The sequence below is a fragment of the Phodopus roborovskii genome, unplaced genomic scaffold (genome assembly GCF_943737965.1).
Source record: "Phodopus roborovskii unplaced genomic scaffold, PHOROB, whole genome shotgun sequence".
Classification (NCBI taxonomy): domain Eukaryota; kingdom Metazoa; phylum Chordata; class Mammalia; order Rodentia; family Cricetidae; genus Phodopus; species Phodopus roborovskii.
The window spans coordinates 4,101,850-4,122,703 of NW_026125546.1; the positions used below are offsets into that span (position 1 = coordinate 4,101,850).

The window sequence follows — 20,854 nt, forward strand, 5'->3', positions numbered from 1 at the left end:
GAAATACTGTCTGTGAAGGACTGCTTGCAGCCTCTAAGCCATTTTCAAGGTATCATCAAAGTCATCCTCAGATGGACAAGCCTGGCAGCATAATACACACAGGGAATGTTGTTCGTTTCCTTCCGTCAAACTTTCTAAATATTAGAAATGATGATGATAGCAATGCGTACTTGTTAGAGAATTAACATGTACTGAAATATAATGCCCCCTCTCGTCCTTCCCAAAAGTCTGTAGATGGTTACATGAGGACTTATCTATGATTCCATTTTTCAGACAAGAAAACCAAGGCACAGATAGGTTAAATAACTTGTCTAAAATAAGTGGCATAGCTGAGTTTTGAACTTAGGTTTTGAACTTGGACTTATGGCCTCGGTTTTCACAGAGAGGTTAACTTGGTACTTACTATGAAGCTGTTGCTGAACATGATGCAATTTAGGTACCAACTATACTTTTTTGCTTTATCTCACTTTTCTCAGTGGAGTTTATTTCTGAAACAGATTATGTTGCAAAACACATACATTTGAATGTAAACAAAATGTTTAGAGACTAAGAGTAGAATATAATAAATAACTGGACACATTAACTATAGGCCAACATAATAATGATTTAGAATCTAAACAACATTCGTTTTTCATGTAACCACACAGAGCAGCACCCTATAATAGACTCATAATGTGGGTCACATGTATCAACTAAAATTTTCTAGTAACCACATGAGGAGATACAGTTAAACTAATTTTAATGGGAAATGTATCTACAACTCCAAATCTAAAGTGTTTTAAAATACAATGAATATTTTAAACACTAAGGTGGTTATCATTCCTTTTTCACACTAAGTTTTTGAAGAAGTTTGAATTTTCCACTATGGCACATGTCACGGTATACCAGCTCAGTAACCACGGCTGATGGTGGCTGCCTTGGATGGAGCACAGAGTGATGGATACCATGTTAGATGCCATGCATTTAACATTCGGTAGGAAGTCAAGGTGACACACTTAAGGCAGTCAGGACCATGACGTTGGACTGCATCTTGGGCTTCTTTGCACTGCCCATTCTTTTAAGGTAAATGCAAATTCATTTCCACAGACGACAGCCACCTCCCTTCTCTGTCACTTCCACAACATATAATCATCTACATTTCCCTCCTTCTTTCCCTCTCTCCATGCCTCCCTCCCTCCCCCCTCTCTCCATGCCTCTCTCCATGCCTCTCTCCCTCTCTCTCTCTCTCTAAAAACACACAGAGTTGTCCATTAAATCTAAACTGGGACTTCTTAACAATGTTCCAAGTAGGTGCTTCACTGACCACTAACCAGGGTTCACCTCTCTAAGGTTCAGGATAGGCAATGGCAGTTCCTACAGCACAGGCTTGTACCTCTAAGGGTTAACAAGCTCTGCTAACAGATGCTGCTTCTGCTTGCTCTCTCCTATGGTGCTCGTGCAAATCAAAATGGTTACTGTGCACACTAAATCATATTTCTTCTCTGGGATTATTTATTATGACCATTATCCTCATCTGTTTTCTCTGTGCGTCCCCCGCTGCTCATGTATCTGAGTTATTATGTCCTCACAAGAAACACAGCAGAGTAAACTGTGGGTAAGAAAAAGTGACAGCCCAGACTAAATTTACTGAAAGTCACTCTTTCAATTCTAACAGTGCAGGTTGGAACTGACTGATGATCTCAACAGATTCTAATGGGAAGAACAAAAAGCCAAAGTGATAAAGATTATTAGCTCTCTCTGAGGCTCTTTTGCTGCCCTTTCTGAGAAAGTTGCAAAGGGTAGAGTCCATCCCCACTCCTCCTTGTGATTGCCCTGGGATGCTTCCTGCAGCTACTGATGTCCATGACCCCCTTCTATGGGGCCCAGTGGGACCAACTGCATGAAGATCCTATAGGGTGGCAATTCTATTCTTCAGGGAAGGTGCTTTTTGAGAGTCTGGATCCATTACCAACCCATACAGGAGGAGACCAGAAGCTGATCTGCTTAGTGTTACAAATATCTCTTGTGCCTCAAAAAATATTTTTTAACAGAAAAGTTCTCTCGTCTCTTGTTTTTCTATTTCAATTACATAAGCTCGTTTCTATGCCACCAATATTCTACTATAATTACTAACAATTATAAAATTACGATTCTAGTTGAAAGATATTTTGTGGTGTTGGTAGAACTATTTGTGTCCATTGACGCAGCGAAACAAGAACTAATGTATTACAAAGGTAGAGCAGGAGAGACAGATGAGCCAGCAGCTCAGGTGTGGGTCAAAATGGCCTCCACTGTGGTAATCAACTGGGGTAACCAGAGGACAGGTGACACCATCTCCAACTCATGTGATCTTCCCTCTAGCATGTCGGTACCCAGCAACACCATCAAGGCAGGCTTGATTTCCACCTGGACCTCAGTCACACTCCCCCCTTCCAGCCAGCATCTATGCTTAAGCTTCTCTGGGGTTAAGCCTCAAAGTAAAGAGGACAAGACTTAGTTACTGAAGAACAAAGGAGGGACAGGGTTGTCTCCCAGGTGGAGTTTCTCCCCCACTGTGGCTTTGCTGCTCAGCTCCTGCTCTTCTGGAAGTTTTTTTTTTTTTTTTTTTTTTTTCCCTGAGTACGGTCAATAGGGCTTAGTTTTAAGGTACAAACAAGACATTTTTATGATCCTTCCTTTAAAAACACACAGAGTTAAATTGCTCAAGTTGCTAGCCGTCTCACATGTATTTAACATTCTTGAAATTTCCTCCAAATATGGAGAGCACTCTACCCTTTAGCCATTGGAGAGGATAAGTGAAAAACAGACTAGCAAAAATTTGAAATTCTCTTTCCTCACTCCCAAGACAAGGAATCAGCAGGACACAACCTATGAAGCGGGCAAGTGATCCCTGGTGATTTTATAGTCAGTCTCTTAGGGTTTGTGTTTCTTTACTACTCTACGACACCAAGAACATTAAGAGCTAATATCATCCCCCAGCTTTGTAAAGATGTGTTGTCACTGTTAGATGTGTTGGTGACCAGAGATGGCATACTGTGTTGAAGAGGATCTAGATAGGAGGTGCATGCCCCATCTTGGTCCTCACTGACTTCTGTAGAATTTGGGGGAAATGGACCAAATTTAATAGAGATGGAATTCTTCATCAAGAAAGGATGGCACTACTATCTTCCCAATCTTATTAAAAGGATTAAATAAAGTCTGTAAAGGTAAGGCCTTTGTAAGTAATAAGTAACAATAGCAAGCTGTCATCATTAATATTTTTTTGAATACCACCTATATACCAAATACATATAAAACATTTACCATGCTTCAAATGCACTCTTACTTACTGTCCACACTAGCCTTGTAAAAACCATTACCACACTCATTTCATTAGAGAAAACAGAGGCAGAGATGACTGAACAACTTGTCCAGGATTTTAAAGCAGGGACTAGGAGAACTGAGAGTCAATCCAAGACATACGGGCTTCAGAACTCTACGATTTTATTGTCTCCCTACACAAACCTGTCTTGAATTATATAACCATAGAATAGATGAAGGAAAACTTGACAACATGCTGTTCAACACTTAGTTCTCTATAAAAAAAAAATCTTTACTGAAAGGTAAGTGTAATCAACAGTGTTTGCAAGTCCACTAAACAGCAGAGTCCAGCAAGGAATGGCGGTCATTCTTACAAACATGCAGAATGCCAGCATGGGGCCAAGTGTAAAATTAACCTATCGGATGAGGATGTGGAAAGAGGGACAACATTAATATTGTGACCAGCCAGACAAACAGAACAAAACAAAACCATTAACCAACCAAACCAATACAAAAATAATCAACTTGGAATATGTCTAAAATATTCACAGATGCATTTAAATAAATATTTAATGAAAGTGTTCATGTGACTATAATTTGGCAGTTAGCCACCAATGGATGCATCCAAAGCTGTAAATCAAGAGAGCCATAAGCCAATGGTTCAATTTTTTTTTTTTTTTTTTTTGGATCACAACTCTGGATTCATCACTTGGGTTTAGAAACACTGACCACTGACCTTGGTTGACAGTAAAAGAAGGTCAGAGTTAGCTAAAGAAAGAAATATATATTCTTAATTACTCCCTCGTACCTGCTACCTGCAGAAAACCTACTGGATTCCTTTCCTTTTTCTTTCCATTTCTTCCCCTTGTTGGGATTCCTTCGCAAAGGTGCCCTACAATAACAGCGCATGGTCAGAAAGAGAAAAGTAACATCAACCTTTTAATCTTGTGGAGAACTACTTTCCCAGGAGGAGGTCCTTACCCCAGATCCACAAACTTCTGCTTAATTTTTCCTCCTTGTACCACCAATGAACTGGGTGCTCTTGATGATTTAGGACAACTGGCATCGTCTAGGACATAGACACAGAGAAAAGATCGGTTAGCATTTTATTTTAAGCCATGACTCGAAGGTCAGTCAGTGTATTTCTGAACCTAAGGGCTTTGCCTGGGTTATTCAATGCACAATATTGCAACTCTCCTGTCTATAAGGCATAAAATCTCAGCCACAATGGGGAAGGAGCATTCAACACAGCATGGAAGTTTACGGCACAGACATGTGGGGATGAATGACATGAGCAAGAATAAATACTTTCACTTCAAAGCAGGTATGGTGTTGACTTTGCCTGGCTTTGGCCCCAACACAGGCACTAAAGGCCTATGTCCTATTTCCCCCAGCTTTCTCGGTTCTGGGCTTTCCTGCCTTCTGAAGGAACCTGCCAAATCACAACTCAGAATAGAAAAGTATCGCTTCTTAAAGTCTAGGAGCTCCATAAAGCAACTAAGAATAAAAATTTCTCTTCTGGGGGCTCAGCAGTTAAGAGTACTGCCTGATTTTCCTGAGGACCCACGTTCAAGTCCCAGCACCCACCTGACAGTTTACAACTGTCTGTAACTCTAGATCCAAGGGACCTAACACCCATGGCAAAATACCAATGCACATTTCTTTTTTTTTTTTTAATTCCTTCTGAGCTCTTCTATACTAGTGGCCCATAACAAGTTCTGGAACAGGGTAGGGCAGAATGGTGGAGGTGGGGTGGGGTAGGGAGTGGGGGGGCCTCTTAAGCAGAAGCCAAATATATCTTTGAAATGCTCTTTTAAAGAGCTATTTAGAACAAAACTGACTGGCCTACCAAATCTTTCAAGGGCTTGGAGCTGACTGAGTTGCACCTTCACCAATGATGTTGACACTACTTAGCAGTGTAGCAGCCACGGGGAATAGACCACCAGAAATGCTGTCCGTCAGAAGAAAGGATTTGAGAATGGGGTTCGGGGTGAACATAGGGCCAGGTTCTACCAATGGCATGTACCCCACACCTTTGACAAGGCAGATGAAACTGCAGCGAAGAGTGTTGAGTGCCACATTTCAGCATACTCAATCATCTGGGATGACTGACAGCATTTTAAATCCCATGTAATTGTGTGTGCAAAACTCCTTTTTAATTGCTAGTGTTTGCTGCTAGTTTATTTATGTATGTATTTATTTAGTTTTTAGTGCCTAGGGATTCGCATATGGATTGTATAGAAAACGGACATCCTAAGACAGTGTTCAATTCACCTTAAAGGTTAATTTTGTTTACCTCAGGACAAATTTCTAAACAGATACCAGCACACATAGTTCCTGTTCCTCAGTGTAGCTCCAAATTTCTTACAGCAGCACAGCATATGGGTAGACATGCCAAGGATTCCTAGCTAGGAGCTCCTCATATTGTTAGTTAATGGCTCTCAGCAGATTACAATAATTCTTTGAAATGGACATGATGGAATACAGGAATCAGATAGATGCCTGTGTCAAAAATCCACTTCTTGCTCCAAATGTTTATTATGAGTATTTGCATCATTATTCTTTCAGTAACTGATTTAAACAGCCACAGATGTGACACAAATCCATTAAAAAATGGCTCCCTTCTAAGGTGATTTTGCTAATGGATATTTAAAAAAAAAAAAAAAAAGAGCAGGTTTTCAATTTTCTTAATAGAAGCCAAAGAAACAAACGAGACGAATTCTTCCATATCAATTCTAAAGAACTCTTAAGGTTCAGGCCAGTGCAAAGTTAAAAGGAGCCTGCTTAATTATTTTCTGAATTAGGGGCAGCTGGAACATGTTTTAATGAGTGGTAAGATGAACAGCTGAGACAATGTTCATGGAGGCTTTCTGTAACCCGTTAGTGTTGTAGTTATTTGGACATCTTAGGACTAAAAGCTTGATTCTGCCCATCACAGAGCTTGCTGCTAGGCAACCTCACATCATTATCTCACACACTTGCCAAAGCCTGTTCCAAGGAACACTGGAATGAAGAGGCGAGATTAAAGAACAGTGCCCCTTACCATTTAAATCATTTAAATTAATTTTTAATATATGTCAGAGCTTTGGGTCAGCAAAAAAAAAAAAAAAAAATCCAACATGGGGTTAGTATGAGCTGAAGAAAGCCAAGTATTATATTTTTGCACTTGTATTTACTTGTGTCATGGAAGATATCCATTAGGTTTCAGAAACTGCCCTGATATGACTTTTGTAATCCATCTGAAGCTCAGGTATCCACATCAAGCACTTCAGCTTTAAGCTCCAGCAACTTGGCTATTGTTTCCCAAACAAATACATGGCCTCTAAATCCCGAAGTCCCTCCTGGTGATATCTGCTCAATCAGACACTTGACTGCCCCTACTTTTATGATGAGATTGTCCAGATCCACTTCCTGACCTGGTCTCTCCTGAACCCTGGACTTCCTCCATTTAAAAAGAGATGGATAACATTCCCCACACAGTGTCTCTAATTTGTTTTCTGTTAGTGATTTAAAAAAACGTGTGTTCTGAGGGCACACGCCTGTGATTAGCTATGGGTCACTTTCTTCTCAGTGTTGTCTAACCATCACAGGTTTCGTGGCTCTTGTATCAACTGCACTGCCCGAGCTTCCTCTTCACAAGCACACTCCCCTGGATGTCTCCTCACTCAGTTCCCTCATGCCCACAGTCCTTTTCTGTTTATTCTCTTCTCAAAATAGTCTATGGTCCTTAGTGGTTGGGAAGTATCTAAGGTCCTTAAATTACAGAACCATAGACAAATAAAACCCATCAGCTTTTACACTCAATGTCACTATCCTGAAGAAACCAACACTTTTGACTGAGACAGTCCACACCTTTGAATTCCTATATGTGTCTGCTCACACCAGCACTCCATCTCCCATGCCTTCTTCCCTAGCTTTTCTTCTTTTTTAAAGTCCTTGGGTGGTTACTTTAGCTGCACATTCTATGCAGCTAAACAGAGCAGCACACATCTTCTCTATTCTTGGTATTTATTCATTATGTATTCTTTATATGCAGTATTTACACGTAAGCTCGGGGGCCTAGTGCAGTGTGTGAGTAAGATGGGCATTGGGTAAAGGTGTTGAAAGTTGCAAAGTTTCTGGAAGTGCTCTATGCCAGGCAGTGTGCTAATGGTCAAAAAAAAAAAAAACAAAAACAAAAGAAAACTTAGAACACTAACTTCTTGAAGTTGAGTACAAAATTGATAGTGAGCTCTGGTTAACCTTGACTTAACAAAACCTCACTGCTATGTAGGTTAGTGACGGAACCTCAGCAAAAAGCTGATCCTGCAGGGGTGAAAGGAAATATTTTCATGCCTCTTACAACCACAGAGCTCTGTGTTACAACCCTTGGAGACATACTGCCTTGGTTTCTGCTAACCTAACCAGCATTTGGTTACAGGTACATCACTGAGGCATTGGTTATGAGATTCTGTCTCAATTTCTAATGTCCCTCAAATATAAGGGGAAATAATGGCATGTAAGTGGGCACACTGACATGTTTAGAAAACCCAGAATTATATCAGGGTGACTAGAGGCTATCCTTGGGGCTGCCATAAAACATGGTAATGTATAAACCATCTTTATCAGTAACTCGATAGACTGGAAGTGATGATGTATGACTATTTAAAAATCTAGACAAATGACAACCAGTACTTAGCCATATCCAGGGTTCGTACAGTGGTGGTGAACAGGATGAAGAATACTTTTAGACAAGCAATCAGGAAGACTGCCTCCTCCCCATGGGCCAGAGAGTAAATAGTTGACGTTAGGAAGATGTTCAGTCTCTTTCTCAATCACCCTGCTCTGCCATGCTAGGTTAAAGGGGATGCTTATGTGTCAGAAAAACGGTGGCTACATTCTTCCAAACAGGTGGCTGCTGCATTTGGCTAGTGAACCCCATCTCGATGATTGCATTACTTGTCTGGGCAGGCAAACTTAGTAATCCATCCAGAAATGTCTGAGCATCACTTATTTGCCACACTCCTTCTGAATAAGCAAGAAAACAAGGAGGAGTAAGCTAAGTGAGAAAATGTTGGTCCACACTAAACTACTAAGCCAGTCATTGTATACAAAGGGGTGGGCTCAAAAGTAACAGTGAAAACCACTGTGGAATGGGGTGGCTGGCCCAAGGCCAAATTAAGGAGGTGAGATTTATGTTGGGTGCAGTGTTAGCCAAGAGTATAAACATGATGTCAAATTCGTACCTGGGAGTATCACAAAGCCCTTTTTAGTTCCCTCACTGAAAAGCCAGTGAGAGCTAAGAGCCATACACTGAGGGTGTCAATTAGCCACACCAGAATTTTCAAGTCCAGCTCAGAGCAATGGCTCTGTCTCATATAGCAAGGAATGCAAGGCATCACAGAGCCTTATTCCCTGGAGTTTTGTTTCAATGAAGGAGGATCCCATCCTGTTAAGCTTTGTTGGACCTGCCCTAGCAATATCATCAAAAGAGAGCCTGGGATTTCCCTAATGTCTGAATGACACTTAGGTCTGTTGATTGGGAATTGGGTGGGAGAACTCTGAGGAATGTGAGAAAGCTTTAGTGAAACTGGCAGGTATCAGCAAGTTAATGGCACAGTCTGTGTACACAGCCAGTTAATTTGACTCTAATTTTATGCTCGCTGAGTAACTTTGTGATTTATGAATCCACCACCTAGGAGAAAATGGAATGAATGAAGGCTAGTAGTTATTAAGTCAGCTGTTCCCCCCCAAAATAAGCTAGAAAATTATTGTTTTGGTAGAAAGATTTTAGCAGAATGAGCCAGCACTCTGTGCTTGATTAGATGTGTGTATATTAATGAAACTGGGTATGTAGAAAACTGATGATCGGAACCCTAATTCCTTAGAGCACAGTCTGAAAGACAGTGGATGAGATGTCTCTGACAGCCTGTAAGATATGGAGGTACTTTCTGACATGCTGATTATGTTGTGGTGAGGGGTCCCAGAGAGGGCAGTTCTGCCACCAAACCAGCTGGGTGGGGTACAGAGAGAATGGACACAAGCAGCAGAAACACACACAGGGAGAAGATGAAGAACAAGGGGGTCATGAAAGACATGGAGTCTAGTATGCACTCCCTGAGGAGAAGGACACAATTCTGATTGTCACTGGTTACACATCTGGTTATAGATTAGGTACCCAACGACTGTGCAATGGACACAGGAATAAATGTGAATGAATATGAAGGCAGGGGAAACCCTGGACTACAAACTTTTAACGAGGAGAAGAAAGAACAAGGTGCCAACACCACTTTTATCTGTTCGGTTAGTATGTCATGGCCAATCTTGTTATCAACTTGACTACATCTGGAACTGGTAGGTTTGTGGGGTAGACCTAACCTGTGACAAACCTGACTGTATTGTTTTGGGGAGGATTGTGGAAGGACTTTGGAACTTTGGGCTAGAAAAGCCGCTGAGTGTTGAGGATTCCATGGGCTGAGCTGTAGGAGTCTGGAAGATAATGCTGACTGAGAGCAAGCCAGTAATCAGCCCTTCTCACAGAATCTGATCAGTTCCTGCCTCTAGATTCACAGCCCATGTCTCTTGCCTTGACTTCTCTGGACAATACACTGCTAACTGGAAGTATAAGATGAAACAAACCCTTTCCTCCCCACATTGCTTTTGGTCATGGTCTTCTATTACAGCACTAGAAACTGTGAACAGGACAGTTATGTTACAACAGTCATCATACTTGTCCATTTACAAAGCTGGTACACCATCAAAGTTCAATGACCTGCTCTGTTCAGTTACCCAGAAGTGTGGTCAGCTCAGGAGAACGGAAGAGGGGAAACCCAAAGTCTCGGTCTCTGGAGGGAAACCCAAGATCTTGGTCTCAGGAGAATAAATGACCTGTGCTCTGATCTTTGGTCCAAAGATGACACAGACACAAACAAGGCAGCTCTGTGGAAATGGAGAGCTTCTCATTCTACTGCCCATTATGCTTAAGGGCCCATGAGGCACGCCTCAGATCTTCTGCCAACTTCAAAACAGCCATCAATCAAAAGGAAAATGCAGCATGAATCCAGATAAGACTGAGCTGCTCCTAAAAGTCCCCATGAGTTTTCATGGCTCGGAGATCCACTGTCTGATCATCATGCCTTTGGATTATAAGCTGTGGGACGAGGATACAGCTCAATGGTAGGCAGGATGCTTGGCTAGCATGTGCAAAGCTCTGAGTTTCATTCTCTAGCACTGCAAACACCCAAATAAAACAAGCCAAACGGAACACAGACTCACACAGTGGAACTCCAGTAGCTCGGAAGAGCTTCTGCCTTGGCCTTCACCCGACACCTGCACGTTTAGGAGACAGAGGAGAGCTAACTGCAAGCCTATCTAATAAAGGTACTATCATAACCACGCTTTAATTAATGGACTTCTGAAGCCTTTAATTCTTTTCAAAGTAAGCCAAACTCACAGCTAAGCTGTTCATCAACCTGATGACCGTGTTTGATTGTTTAGTGGGCCTGACAGAATTCCCTAGCCTCCACTAAGTGTCCTGGGCTAAATACTCAGTGTTTGCCTCCGGGATGGTTTCTGAAGAGCTGCGTGCAGGACCTGTCTTTGATAGATAACTGTGGTAGCTGACAGGCTCCATCAAGGAAACCCAGGAGAACACTAATACTGACCACAAGTCACAAAGCACCATGGGTCTGCTGGGTTTCTGTGTTCACAAGGAGCTGTAGAAAGCCTGTAATTGGTGATCTGGCAGAGACAATGTGTGTGGAGTGCTATGAAGTTGTACCCATGGTGTACACATGGCACATTCCATGGTTGTTGCTATGCGGCAGATTCTGCCCTTCTAGTCTAAGGATCGGGTAATTTTGGCAATTAATTTAAAATGTCATCTCTCTGATCATTACTGAAGCTACTCTCCTTTTCACAACTTATAAACCAAGGTAAATCTTCTCTTCAGGGAACCAAGAGTCTATTTCCTCAGTCTGCTTTAAGCTTTTTAAAAAGAATCAATTCTTTGGAGTTGTTTGAATATTAAAAAGACCACCCATTAACTTCATATGTTCGGTGCTTTTTGAGAGCCAAAATCTAGAATGTTTATGGCACAGGCATAGAATCTCAGTAAAAGTTAACAGAATAGCCTGTTTCCACCCCTCCCTCTGCTACAGTGTGCAGGACCAAGGTCCCTTGCACTCCTGACCCTCCCTCTGGGGAGCAGACTTTGCCATTCCCATTTGCAATGCCAAAATTCTGTCTATACCTCTACCAGATTTGCTCTCTATAAATATAATTAGATAGCTCTTGTAATCTGCTTTGCTCTGTCAATGTCTTTTCCTAGAGATTCATAGTTATATTTCCTGCTGTATGGGCTCATTACACAAATATAGTGCAATTCATTTTTCCATTTTACTGGTTTTGTTACCGTACACCAGGGCTGCCATGATTACTTCTTTTTCCTGTGTGTGTGTTTACGTGACTGTGTGTGCATGTCTGTGTGTGTGTTTCTGTGATTGTGTGTGCATGTGAAGGCCAGAAACCAATGCCAGGCATCTTATTTGATTTCCTTCCTACCTTCCTTTTTGAGAAACATGGATCATTAACCCTAGAGCTTACTGACCTGCCTAGACAGGCTGCCAGTGAGCTCCTAAGATCTGCCTGTATTCATTCAAACTCCCTAATCTCCAGAGCTGTGATTACAGATATATGCCATCACGCTCAGATTTTTCCTGGATGCTGGGGACCCAAACTTGAGTCTATATGCTTGGGTGACCAGCATTTTATCACCTGAGCCATCTCCCCCATCTCTGCTGCAAATAATAGACAGATATAGGGTTTCACTTGGACAGATATATATTGTATATGTGTATATGTATTCCAAGATAGGTGCCAATAAAATATTATTTGCAAAACAAAGTTTCAAAGTCATGTGATTAGTAAGAGTGTATTTTTGTAAAAATGCAAGTATATAAACTAAAACATATATACATTAAAATAATTTCTGTTCTGTTTATATGTATAAATTATGTTACTTACACAAAAATAACATAACTAAAACTACATTGTTACTTTAAAAGAATACATCATATGTAAAGAGGGGAACCTCATGCTTTATATTTCTCTGCACTGTTTAATTATTTTTAACATAGATTAATTGCTTCTATATACCAAAATAAATGATTAAAAAGACAAGTACAGGGGCTACAAAGGTGGCTCGTGTTAAGAGCACTGGCTGCTCTTGTAGAGAACCTGGGTTCAATTCCTAACACCCGCATGGTGGATCACAACCATCTATTAGTCCAATTTCAGGTATCTGATAGCCTCTTTTGACCTTTAAGGGCAATGCATGTGCATGGTACACAGACATACCTGTAGGTAAAACACCCGTGCACATAGAATACAAAGAAAAAATGTAAAGGCAAGTCTGTTAACTCTATACCTGCTCTGCATTGACCTTTCCCATTGCTATTCTATCACACACACTGCAGTACTAACCACCGTAATGATTATTACAGCAATAACCATCATGGTAATTACTGTGAAAACTTATTGAAATAAAAAAATCAACCAATTGACAATGGCTGACATCATTCAGTCTTCTCATTTCCTCTCATGTGGCTATTAAGAATTCATGGAAACTCCAGGATCTAGTGTCTAGAACCTTTAGACAGTTTCCAGAACATTCCTTTTGTAGTCAACATGGAGAAAGCTAAAGGGATAAAGATACCAGGCAAAACTAAAAAACCAAAAAAAAAAAAAAAAAAAAAAAAAACACGGAAAAGAGCGTTCTCTCATTCACTAACACAGGAAGAAAGCAACAGACTGTAAGGACCTATGTCTATGAGAAAAATCTAGTTTCATACTGTACAAACTGAGGTACTAATGATGCCAGATGGAACAGAATTGGAAAAGAGAAACAAAATCCAAGTACCTCTTTCATGTAATGGTTTCAGAGTTGCTTGGCGGTGGCAAGAAGAGTCTTCTGTATCGTGATCAGATTTTGAAAGTGATGAGGGTGAAGTATCTCCAGAGGCAGAGGAGAAAGTATCCCTTTCTGGCAGCCGTGATCCTTCTTGACATTCAGTCAGGTCATGAGATGAGAAGATCTCATGGCTAGCCACGGGGGTGAGGGGTGCGACACCAGAATCTGATTCTGGAGAAGAAACTCTCCAACCCTTGGGCAGAAGCGATTTGGTAACGTATGTGTGGTTAGAGAGGCTGTTTGAAGGCTGTTGGTATAAGAGGTTACAGAGCAAGTTATGCCACCGAGTATCAGTGTTGTGCGGCATTTACATGGAAAGGGACCAGCCTTTTCTTAGGGAGAGAAACCTTTGTGTGTTGGCTTATTTCTGAGGATGCACAGTTCATAATTACTCACCAACAAATAATGCAGCTAGCACAGCCACCTAAATATGTAGAAATGGTTACTTGAGTGTCCATTATTCCCCCACTAGATTAAACCAACAGTTGAATATCAAAGGCACCATCATGAAACATGATAATATGGAAAATTCTTTTGGCTACCTTACTGAATGGATAAAGAATTAAATGACAACCATATAGCAAATTGAATACAAATTCAGGAGACAAAGATGTAAACTATTCCAATTCTTTCCAAGGAGGGTGCAGACCCTATTAATAAAACAGCCATCACATCCAGTGCACATCTGGTGACCAGGAAAAGTGCTCACCTTCCGTTCCAGGCTGTCCTCCCCATCAGTCGAGCTGATACTGTCATAGAGCCGTGTCCTCGTGGACCTCTGGCGTCTGTTCTTCACAGAGAGCTGGGCCCGAGTTTTCAGTGCTTTCGAATCCAGGCGCTCTGTCTCTGGGACTGCTTCATTCAAGTCTGGGAACAGTGTTGCAAAATAATTTGTAAGAGAAAACTTTGGAGACTATTGGCAGAGACCGCAGACACTGAAACCCAATCATTGGTTATCCATGGCCAGGGGGACAGGGGACAATTTTTCCAGCTTGTCTAATGTTCGACAGGTGATGCCAAAAATCTGTGACCCAGAGAGTATAAAGCCTTTCTGCAACACAACTAGGAAAGCAAAGGTTTGCATTTGCTTATGGACACACATGGTGCATAGTAAGTTACAAGAGACCTTAGAAACTCTATGAAAAAATCTGGTTGCCAAAGTCAAACGTGGGTAACAGAAGGTGACTTTGACCCCGAAAATTCACTACTAGGTTATTCAACTTTGGTCTTGATAGTGTCTGGGTATCTAACATGTTCCCCCCTTGAACTCTGCTAAAACAAACAAAAACAGAACAAAAATCAGAAGAGAATGTATTTAATGGCAGAAAATTTATGATACATCTGTTTCCTTAGAAGACCTGACTACACAAACAGACAAAGAGTTGAACTACCCCAAGAGTGTAACTCCTGCCACTAAGAAGGGAGGAGAAAGGTTTCACCTTCTAGCCTTAGTTTCCAGGTTACATTCCAAGGTGCTGATGCCCCTGTCTCCTTTCTTTCTCTGACTCCTCTCTCTTGTCACCACCAATTACATTAGTTTTCCACAGGAAAATGTTTAAATCCTAAGGACTTCAAGAGAAGAAGCCAGAGAGTTGCCTCAGTGGTGACAAGGATTTGTTGTTCTCATAGAGGTCCCAGGATCAGTTCCCAGCGGCCACATGGTACCACACCATCATCTGTAACTTCAGAGTCTAGGAGACCGGATACCCTCTTTTTACCTCCCCAGACATCAGGCACACATGTGGTTCACATACGTATATGCAAGCAAAACATACACATAATTAAAAAAAAAAAACTAAAAATGAAGTACAAAAGAATCAAGAGGAAAAGACAAAGAGGGAAGGAAGGGGGAAGAAACAAAGCTAAACAGACAGACAGAACAACAGCAGCAGCAGGGGCATGGCAGAACCTGACTGCCATCTCAGCACTAAGGAAGATTAGGCACAAATGCATCCTGAATTCAGAGTCAACATGGGTGAGTCTGTGTCAGAAAACCACAGACCCCACAAAGGATGAGAAAGGGGAAGAAAGAGACAAGGAACAATAAAGGCTACCAAGACCTATCCTGGGGTCTTCTTTAATTGGTTTTTAACACATTTAATCTTGTTAAGTATTAATGGGGGCAGGGGAAGGTCACCCATGAATACACCTACTGCAGTAGTAGTAGTATATGAGTGCTGATTAGAGGAAAGGTATTCATTAGAAGTAAAACTACTCTTTACATAGATAGACATGATCACCTACTGGAAATAAAATAGTTTGAGGATTAATCCCATCTCATCTTTTCAGGATGGCAGTCATTAAACAAAGTCACTCAGAAATTAATTGAGGGACCCTGGATTTAAATTATTAAAATAAGCAAATTACTCACATAACTCAAATAACTAATATAGACTTGTGCTAACAGAAAAGGATTTCTTATGATAATCATTAGCCTGGGCAATTCCTTTTTATAGCATTATCTTAAAGATGAGCTCTAAACACATAAAACACAAATACTGAAGAGCCTCGGGTGCTCTCTCTTATAAAACTGAGCGCTTGGCATATAGTTCTAACAAATAAAATTCAACATACATTTGCCCAGGAGACACATCACTGAATGACAATGTTACAGAAGGTCTGACTTTTCATTTCCCATACTTGAGTGAAGAATGAACACTGGGAGGAGCCAGGCCACACAGGCGAATATAAAGAATAACTAGATGTTTTCTAATTAGTAGACTCTTTACTTTTTACATGCCAATGGAGGAAAAAAATAGTTGCCTTCATCGCTTTAATTTCCTCCCTCCAATAAAATCTATATTTGCAGCTGCCCATTAAGAGTTCATTAGTTGTGATAATTGGGAGAAAGTCAACCTTACAATCTCTGTTTACCTATAAAAATGCAGAACACCACACAGATGAAAGCAATAATATAATTAAAAATACCACAGTTCATGCACGTCTTCCATCTTTTCTGTCTTGGAGATGAATCGCATGCTCTGTAATGCAAAGCCCTGTCACACACTACACCTTGCGTGTCCCTTATTACAGACCCATGAGGCAATAAGCAAGCAGGTTGTTTCCTCTCCTGAAGCCCAGAAGATCAGAGCAGCTTGCCCTCCTCTACACAGCCAGCTGATGAACTGCTGTGATTATTCCAGGGCTCTGTCTCCCAGGCTATGAGTTATCTACTCCAATTTAGCTAGTGTTGAAAAGTCAAGATTAATACCAGAGACATGTGTTTTAAAAGTTACAAAATCATGTATGATGGGACCAGTCTAGGAAATTCAGCTCTCCGGCATCTATTCTGTGTTTATTAGAAAATGTGGAAAGGAAAGGCTTGTTGAAAACCACAGACAGATTACTTCACAGATGCTCTCATGACTGGTTAGTTTGCTAACAACTTTGGTTAGTAGATGACAAAGGTACCCAAGGAAGATGTGCATCCCACTTATGTAAATACAGCTCCTTGGCAGTAGAATCCTGGTTTTAAACTCAGCACCGCATCCTGCCTGCAGAACGGCACAGGTGACTCCATTGTTTGCACTGAGCGAGTAAAATGAGGGAAATTGACTCATTAGCAGGTACAAGACTGAAGAAAGTAGTTACTAGGAAGTAATCAGCTAGTTCAGCTGTTAGACAATTGTAAACGGCTACATGAACATCAGCTTCAGCATCCCCTCATCAGGTGTAAACTGATCGGGCATACAAATGCCAATTATGCCTAGGAAAGATTCACTTAGTGTGAGTCTAAAAGGCAGGGCTTTAAATCTGTTATCTGAGAGGCCAATACCATATTGCCCACACGTTTGAGAGTCTAAAGCAAGTATCAGAGACACTTTATTGCAGAGATTATGGATTACAAACCAGTAATTTATTTTCCATCCTGGAAAGTGAAATGGCTTTTAAAAGAACCACAAAAATGGAGTGGTGCTGAGAACTGTCACACTGACAGCTCTTACACAGAAGGGACACTGTCTATGAGAAGGCGCACAATGACAGCCAAGAAGGCTGCGTGGAAACGGGAGACACCAGCAGCTGGGTAGCAGGTATCTCCATTGCTCATCCATTAAATGTTATTTTCTTCCACTACACAATCTAGGAATCACAGTATTACAACTCCAAAGAACTTTGGGATTCTGGTCAACCTTACGCATAAGCAGACTGAAGCTCGAAGGTGGCCGCTTATTTGTGAACTAACTTGTACACACAGTCACTCTGTGGAACAGTCCAGTTAGAACTCCCATGTACAGGCCTGTGCTCCCTCTACAAGGCTGCTCTCGTGTCTGGAGGTGAGCTTCTTGCGCAACCTTGTGCCTGCCACAAGCACTCTGTTTTTCTAGTTTTCTTTACGTTCTGTAAAGAAATGCATGCCCTGTGTAACTCCGCATGGCACATTATGGAGACCAAAACCCATATTTATTTGGCTGTGTATACAACCCAGGAATAAAAGTCTTACCCTAAAATATTAGCTGTCATTTCAGGTGATGGCAGTGTGGCAGGGAAGTCCACCTGGCTCAGCGTCTAAGTTACGCACTGAGAGATGGCAGAGCTTAGGTGGCCATGTTTGCCGCTCCTTCCTAACAGAGCTCCTCATTTCTATGGTAACATGATTCCTCAGCACCAGGCCTCAGGCGTTCTTTCTGGGGTATCTTGTTTTGCTGTTCACAGACAGGAAAGTTGTTTTTTTCTCTCCTGCTTTCTGATGTATTCTTTACTTCAGATCCTGCAGTCTGTGAAGCAGCCTACCACTCAAATGCAGGGAAAAGTTCGAATGGGGAACAGTCTTACACAGGTCAAAAACTACAGATGGATGCACTCAGAGACCCTCCAGACAAACCCTAATGATGGAATGCTGAGTGGGTGGGGCATGGCCGTGCCTGCATCTCAAGACTAGTTTCAATATGGCTTTATATTGGATCCTTTAAAACAACTTAATGGACTTAATTGTGATTTCAGTAGCTGGTATAAAAATGCTCTATGAACTTAGGATATTATATGCCATATAACACAGAGACCAGTTACCTACAACACTGCTATGAGTCACTGGGTCCTTTTGCCACTGGATTGACGTTGTTTTTTTGACGCAATCGGAATATGCTGCTGGAGGATCAGTCCCAGGCAGCAAGGAGAGCAGGAATGGAGCTGCGTAAGAATAGAGTCCACTGTTCACTCTGCTGTGCACTGGGCCCCTCAGAAACCGTTCTACCTGCTTTCTGCTATTGTCAGCTGAAACGCTGGGCATCTGGGGGGTTCCGAAACTTAAAATGGCATCTGCATATTACTCACAGTGACTGCAAGTTCATAAAAGATCGACCCTTTGGGGGCTGATGCCTAGTGCATTCAGGTGATAGATTTAAGCATCCCAGTGAGCCAGGGTGAGACAGTCACTGTGAGAGCAGACCTACAGCTCGAATCCAGAATGAGCTGCCATGCCATAAAATCGGGCAGTTTACCTAACCTCTCGGAGGTCCCCGAGGATCCTCAACTGCAAAATGGGAGCAATAATGAAATAATATAATGACTGCATTGTTATGAAGATTAAATGCACTAATCAAAGTGCTTAGAAGAGTGAACGCTACGGAATAACCACTCCACAACTGTCTTTATTGACTGACACCGAACAGAGTAGAAAGAGTAAAGCAAGTTATGGAATATCATGTGCACTCACTTAAAATGTTTAGAAACTGGTAACAGATATATTTCCTAACGGGAAAATAGGCATCCAATTATACAGGAAAACTGAGAAGACACACTTTTCACTAGACTGTTGGATTAGGAGATGTGGGTCAGGTAGCATCTTAATACTTTAAAAAACGTTAGAAATTTTGTATTAGGCATTTTGTTGTATAGTTTTTTGTATTTATATATTCGTGTAGTTAAAATGTATTTTAAAAGAGGGCAAAAGAACACACTGATTATTCCTTTCAATTGGAGACATCTTAATTCCACTCTAGTTCGGTTAGTTCCACTGTTTCAGGTGTTATAAGACCCTACACAGCTTGCCTTCTAGTCACTCCTTTAGAAAAAATTATTGTATGGGGAAGATGAATTGAATTGAATATGATACTCAGAGACAGAGTCTACTATCCTACTGTTTCTTTTGATTAGGAACCTACCCACAGGCAACTTCCACACTTAATTCTGTTTGACAGCTGGTAGTTTCTTTTGTAGTTATTTAAGTAAATAAAATAATTTAGATTTAGATTATGTCATAAAAAGTTTTTATTTTATTAAAAATAAGAACTATATAAAATAATTATATTTAAATATAAAGAAACATATTCATGAAATTTTCTAGGTATTTGATTCCTTGCCACTTCAGAAAAGGATTATTGCCCTTTTCTAATCTTTTCATTAGGTTAAATTTGTTGCATGTACTATATCTCATTTGCCAATTGCTGAAAGAACATATAAAAATTTCTTTTCACCCATACCCACGAATACAATTTCAATAGAAATGCAATTTAGTTATTTATGTTAGTGTTTCTGGATGTGGTTTAAAGCTGATTTAAGATGAGACTCTACACTTGTAACAGGCAGACAGAAAATATGAGAAACTGAAAGATAAAGAAACTAGCTTTAGATTCTAGTGAAACTCATGTACATACCACAGAATTCTTTCACTATGACCGGTCTATCTTCTCGGATAGAACAGAGATTCTACACAGTCTAAAAACCAAGGAAATGCAAATGTAATCAAATGACTTCTAGACTGGAGACTCAAGAGTCCTGTGAGTAGAACCATGAGCTGCCTGTGAGTTGGGTCTAGGGGAAATGATACATAACAGCTTCCGTGATAAGAACTGTTCAAGTGTGGGAAGACATGGCGACCAGCAGCATTAGAAAACCCGAAGTTATACTCAGGCCACCCCAATTAAAGAGTTTCCTTATTAGAACCGCCGTGGTCATGGTACTTTTGTCATGGTAATATCAACCCTACCTAAGACAAATTATTTTGCTTGAAAATCTTCTTTTTCCTCTTTTGTTTGTTTGCTTTTGGTTTGTTTGTTTGTTTGTTTGTTTTTGGTTTTGGAGACAGGTCCTCAAGTTCCCCAAAATAAAATGCTGATAAAAAAAAAAAAAAACAAACAAAACAAAACAACAAAAAAAAAACTAGTCTAGTATTCCGTTAGATTTTTTTTTAAATTCACAGACTTGTGTTTTTTTATGTATTCAATTAAAACAAACAAATCAGTACAAGTTAAAATGACAATTTGAGCAAAATAAATTATATCATTTCATAAAATTCTCAAGCAACAGAAATCTCAGGCCATTAGAACTTTGTTCCTTTCTTTCTTTCATTCTCTCGTTTGTTTACTTCACTTGCTTCCTCTGGTATTACTTGCTAGAAATGCCAGGTCAACAGTGTTGAGAAGTAGTAACAGTCTTTTAAATAGAGCAACATTGAACATATTTTTAATTTTAAAGAGACTCCCTGATTTCAATATTTATTATGCATAGGAAGTTTGACGGAGACTTTTGCTACTCTTTCGATATCAAGTTAAGGAAGTTCCCTCATAATTCTAATTGGATAAAACTTATTACAGATAGATATTATTAACTGTCCATCTTCATTCCCTGAAATAACTATATTAAATTTTCTTTTGGCTAATATGTGAAATATGAGTTCTTGTTTTTAAA

General features: G+C 40.5%; 1 protein-coding gene across 9 annotated transcripts in view; it reads right to left on the minus strand.

The window, feature by feature from the left end:
• Positions 1–20,854, minus strand: part of Ppp1r9a (protein phosphatase 1 regulatory subunit 9A) — a 248,459-nt gene that overhangs the window by 12,269 nt on the left and 215,336 nt on the right. For 5 of the 9 annotated variants that reach the window (XM_051177142.1, XM_051177141.1, XM_051177140.1 and 2 more), the window contains 4 exons: positions 13,938–14,095; positions 13,178–13,421; positions 4,261–4,348; positions 4,088–4,171 (listed from right to left, as the gene is read on the minus strand). In XM_051177142.1, coding sequence (XP_051033099.1) covers positions 4,088–4,171; positions 4,261–4,348; positions 13,178–13,421; positions 13,938–14,095 — 574 coding nt within the window. The remainder of the gene's footprint in view (positions 1–4,087; positions 4,172–4,260; positions 4,349–13,177; positions 13,422–13,937; positions 14,096–20,854) is intronic. The other 4 variants (XM_051177146.1, XM_051177145.1, XM_051177149.1 and 1 more) reach the window with 1 other exon arrangement.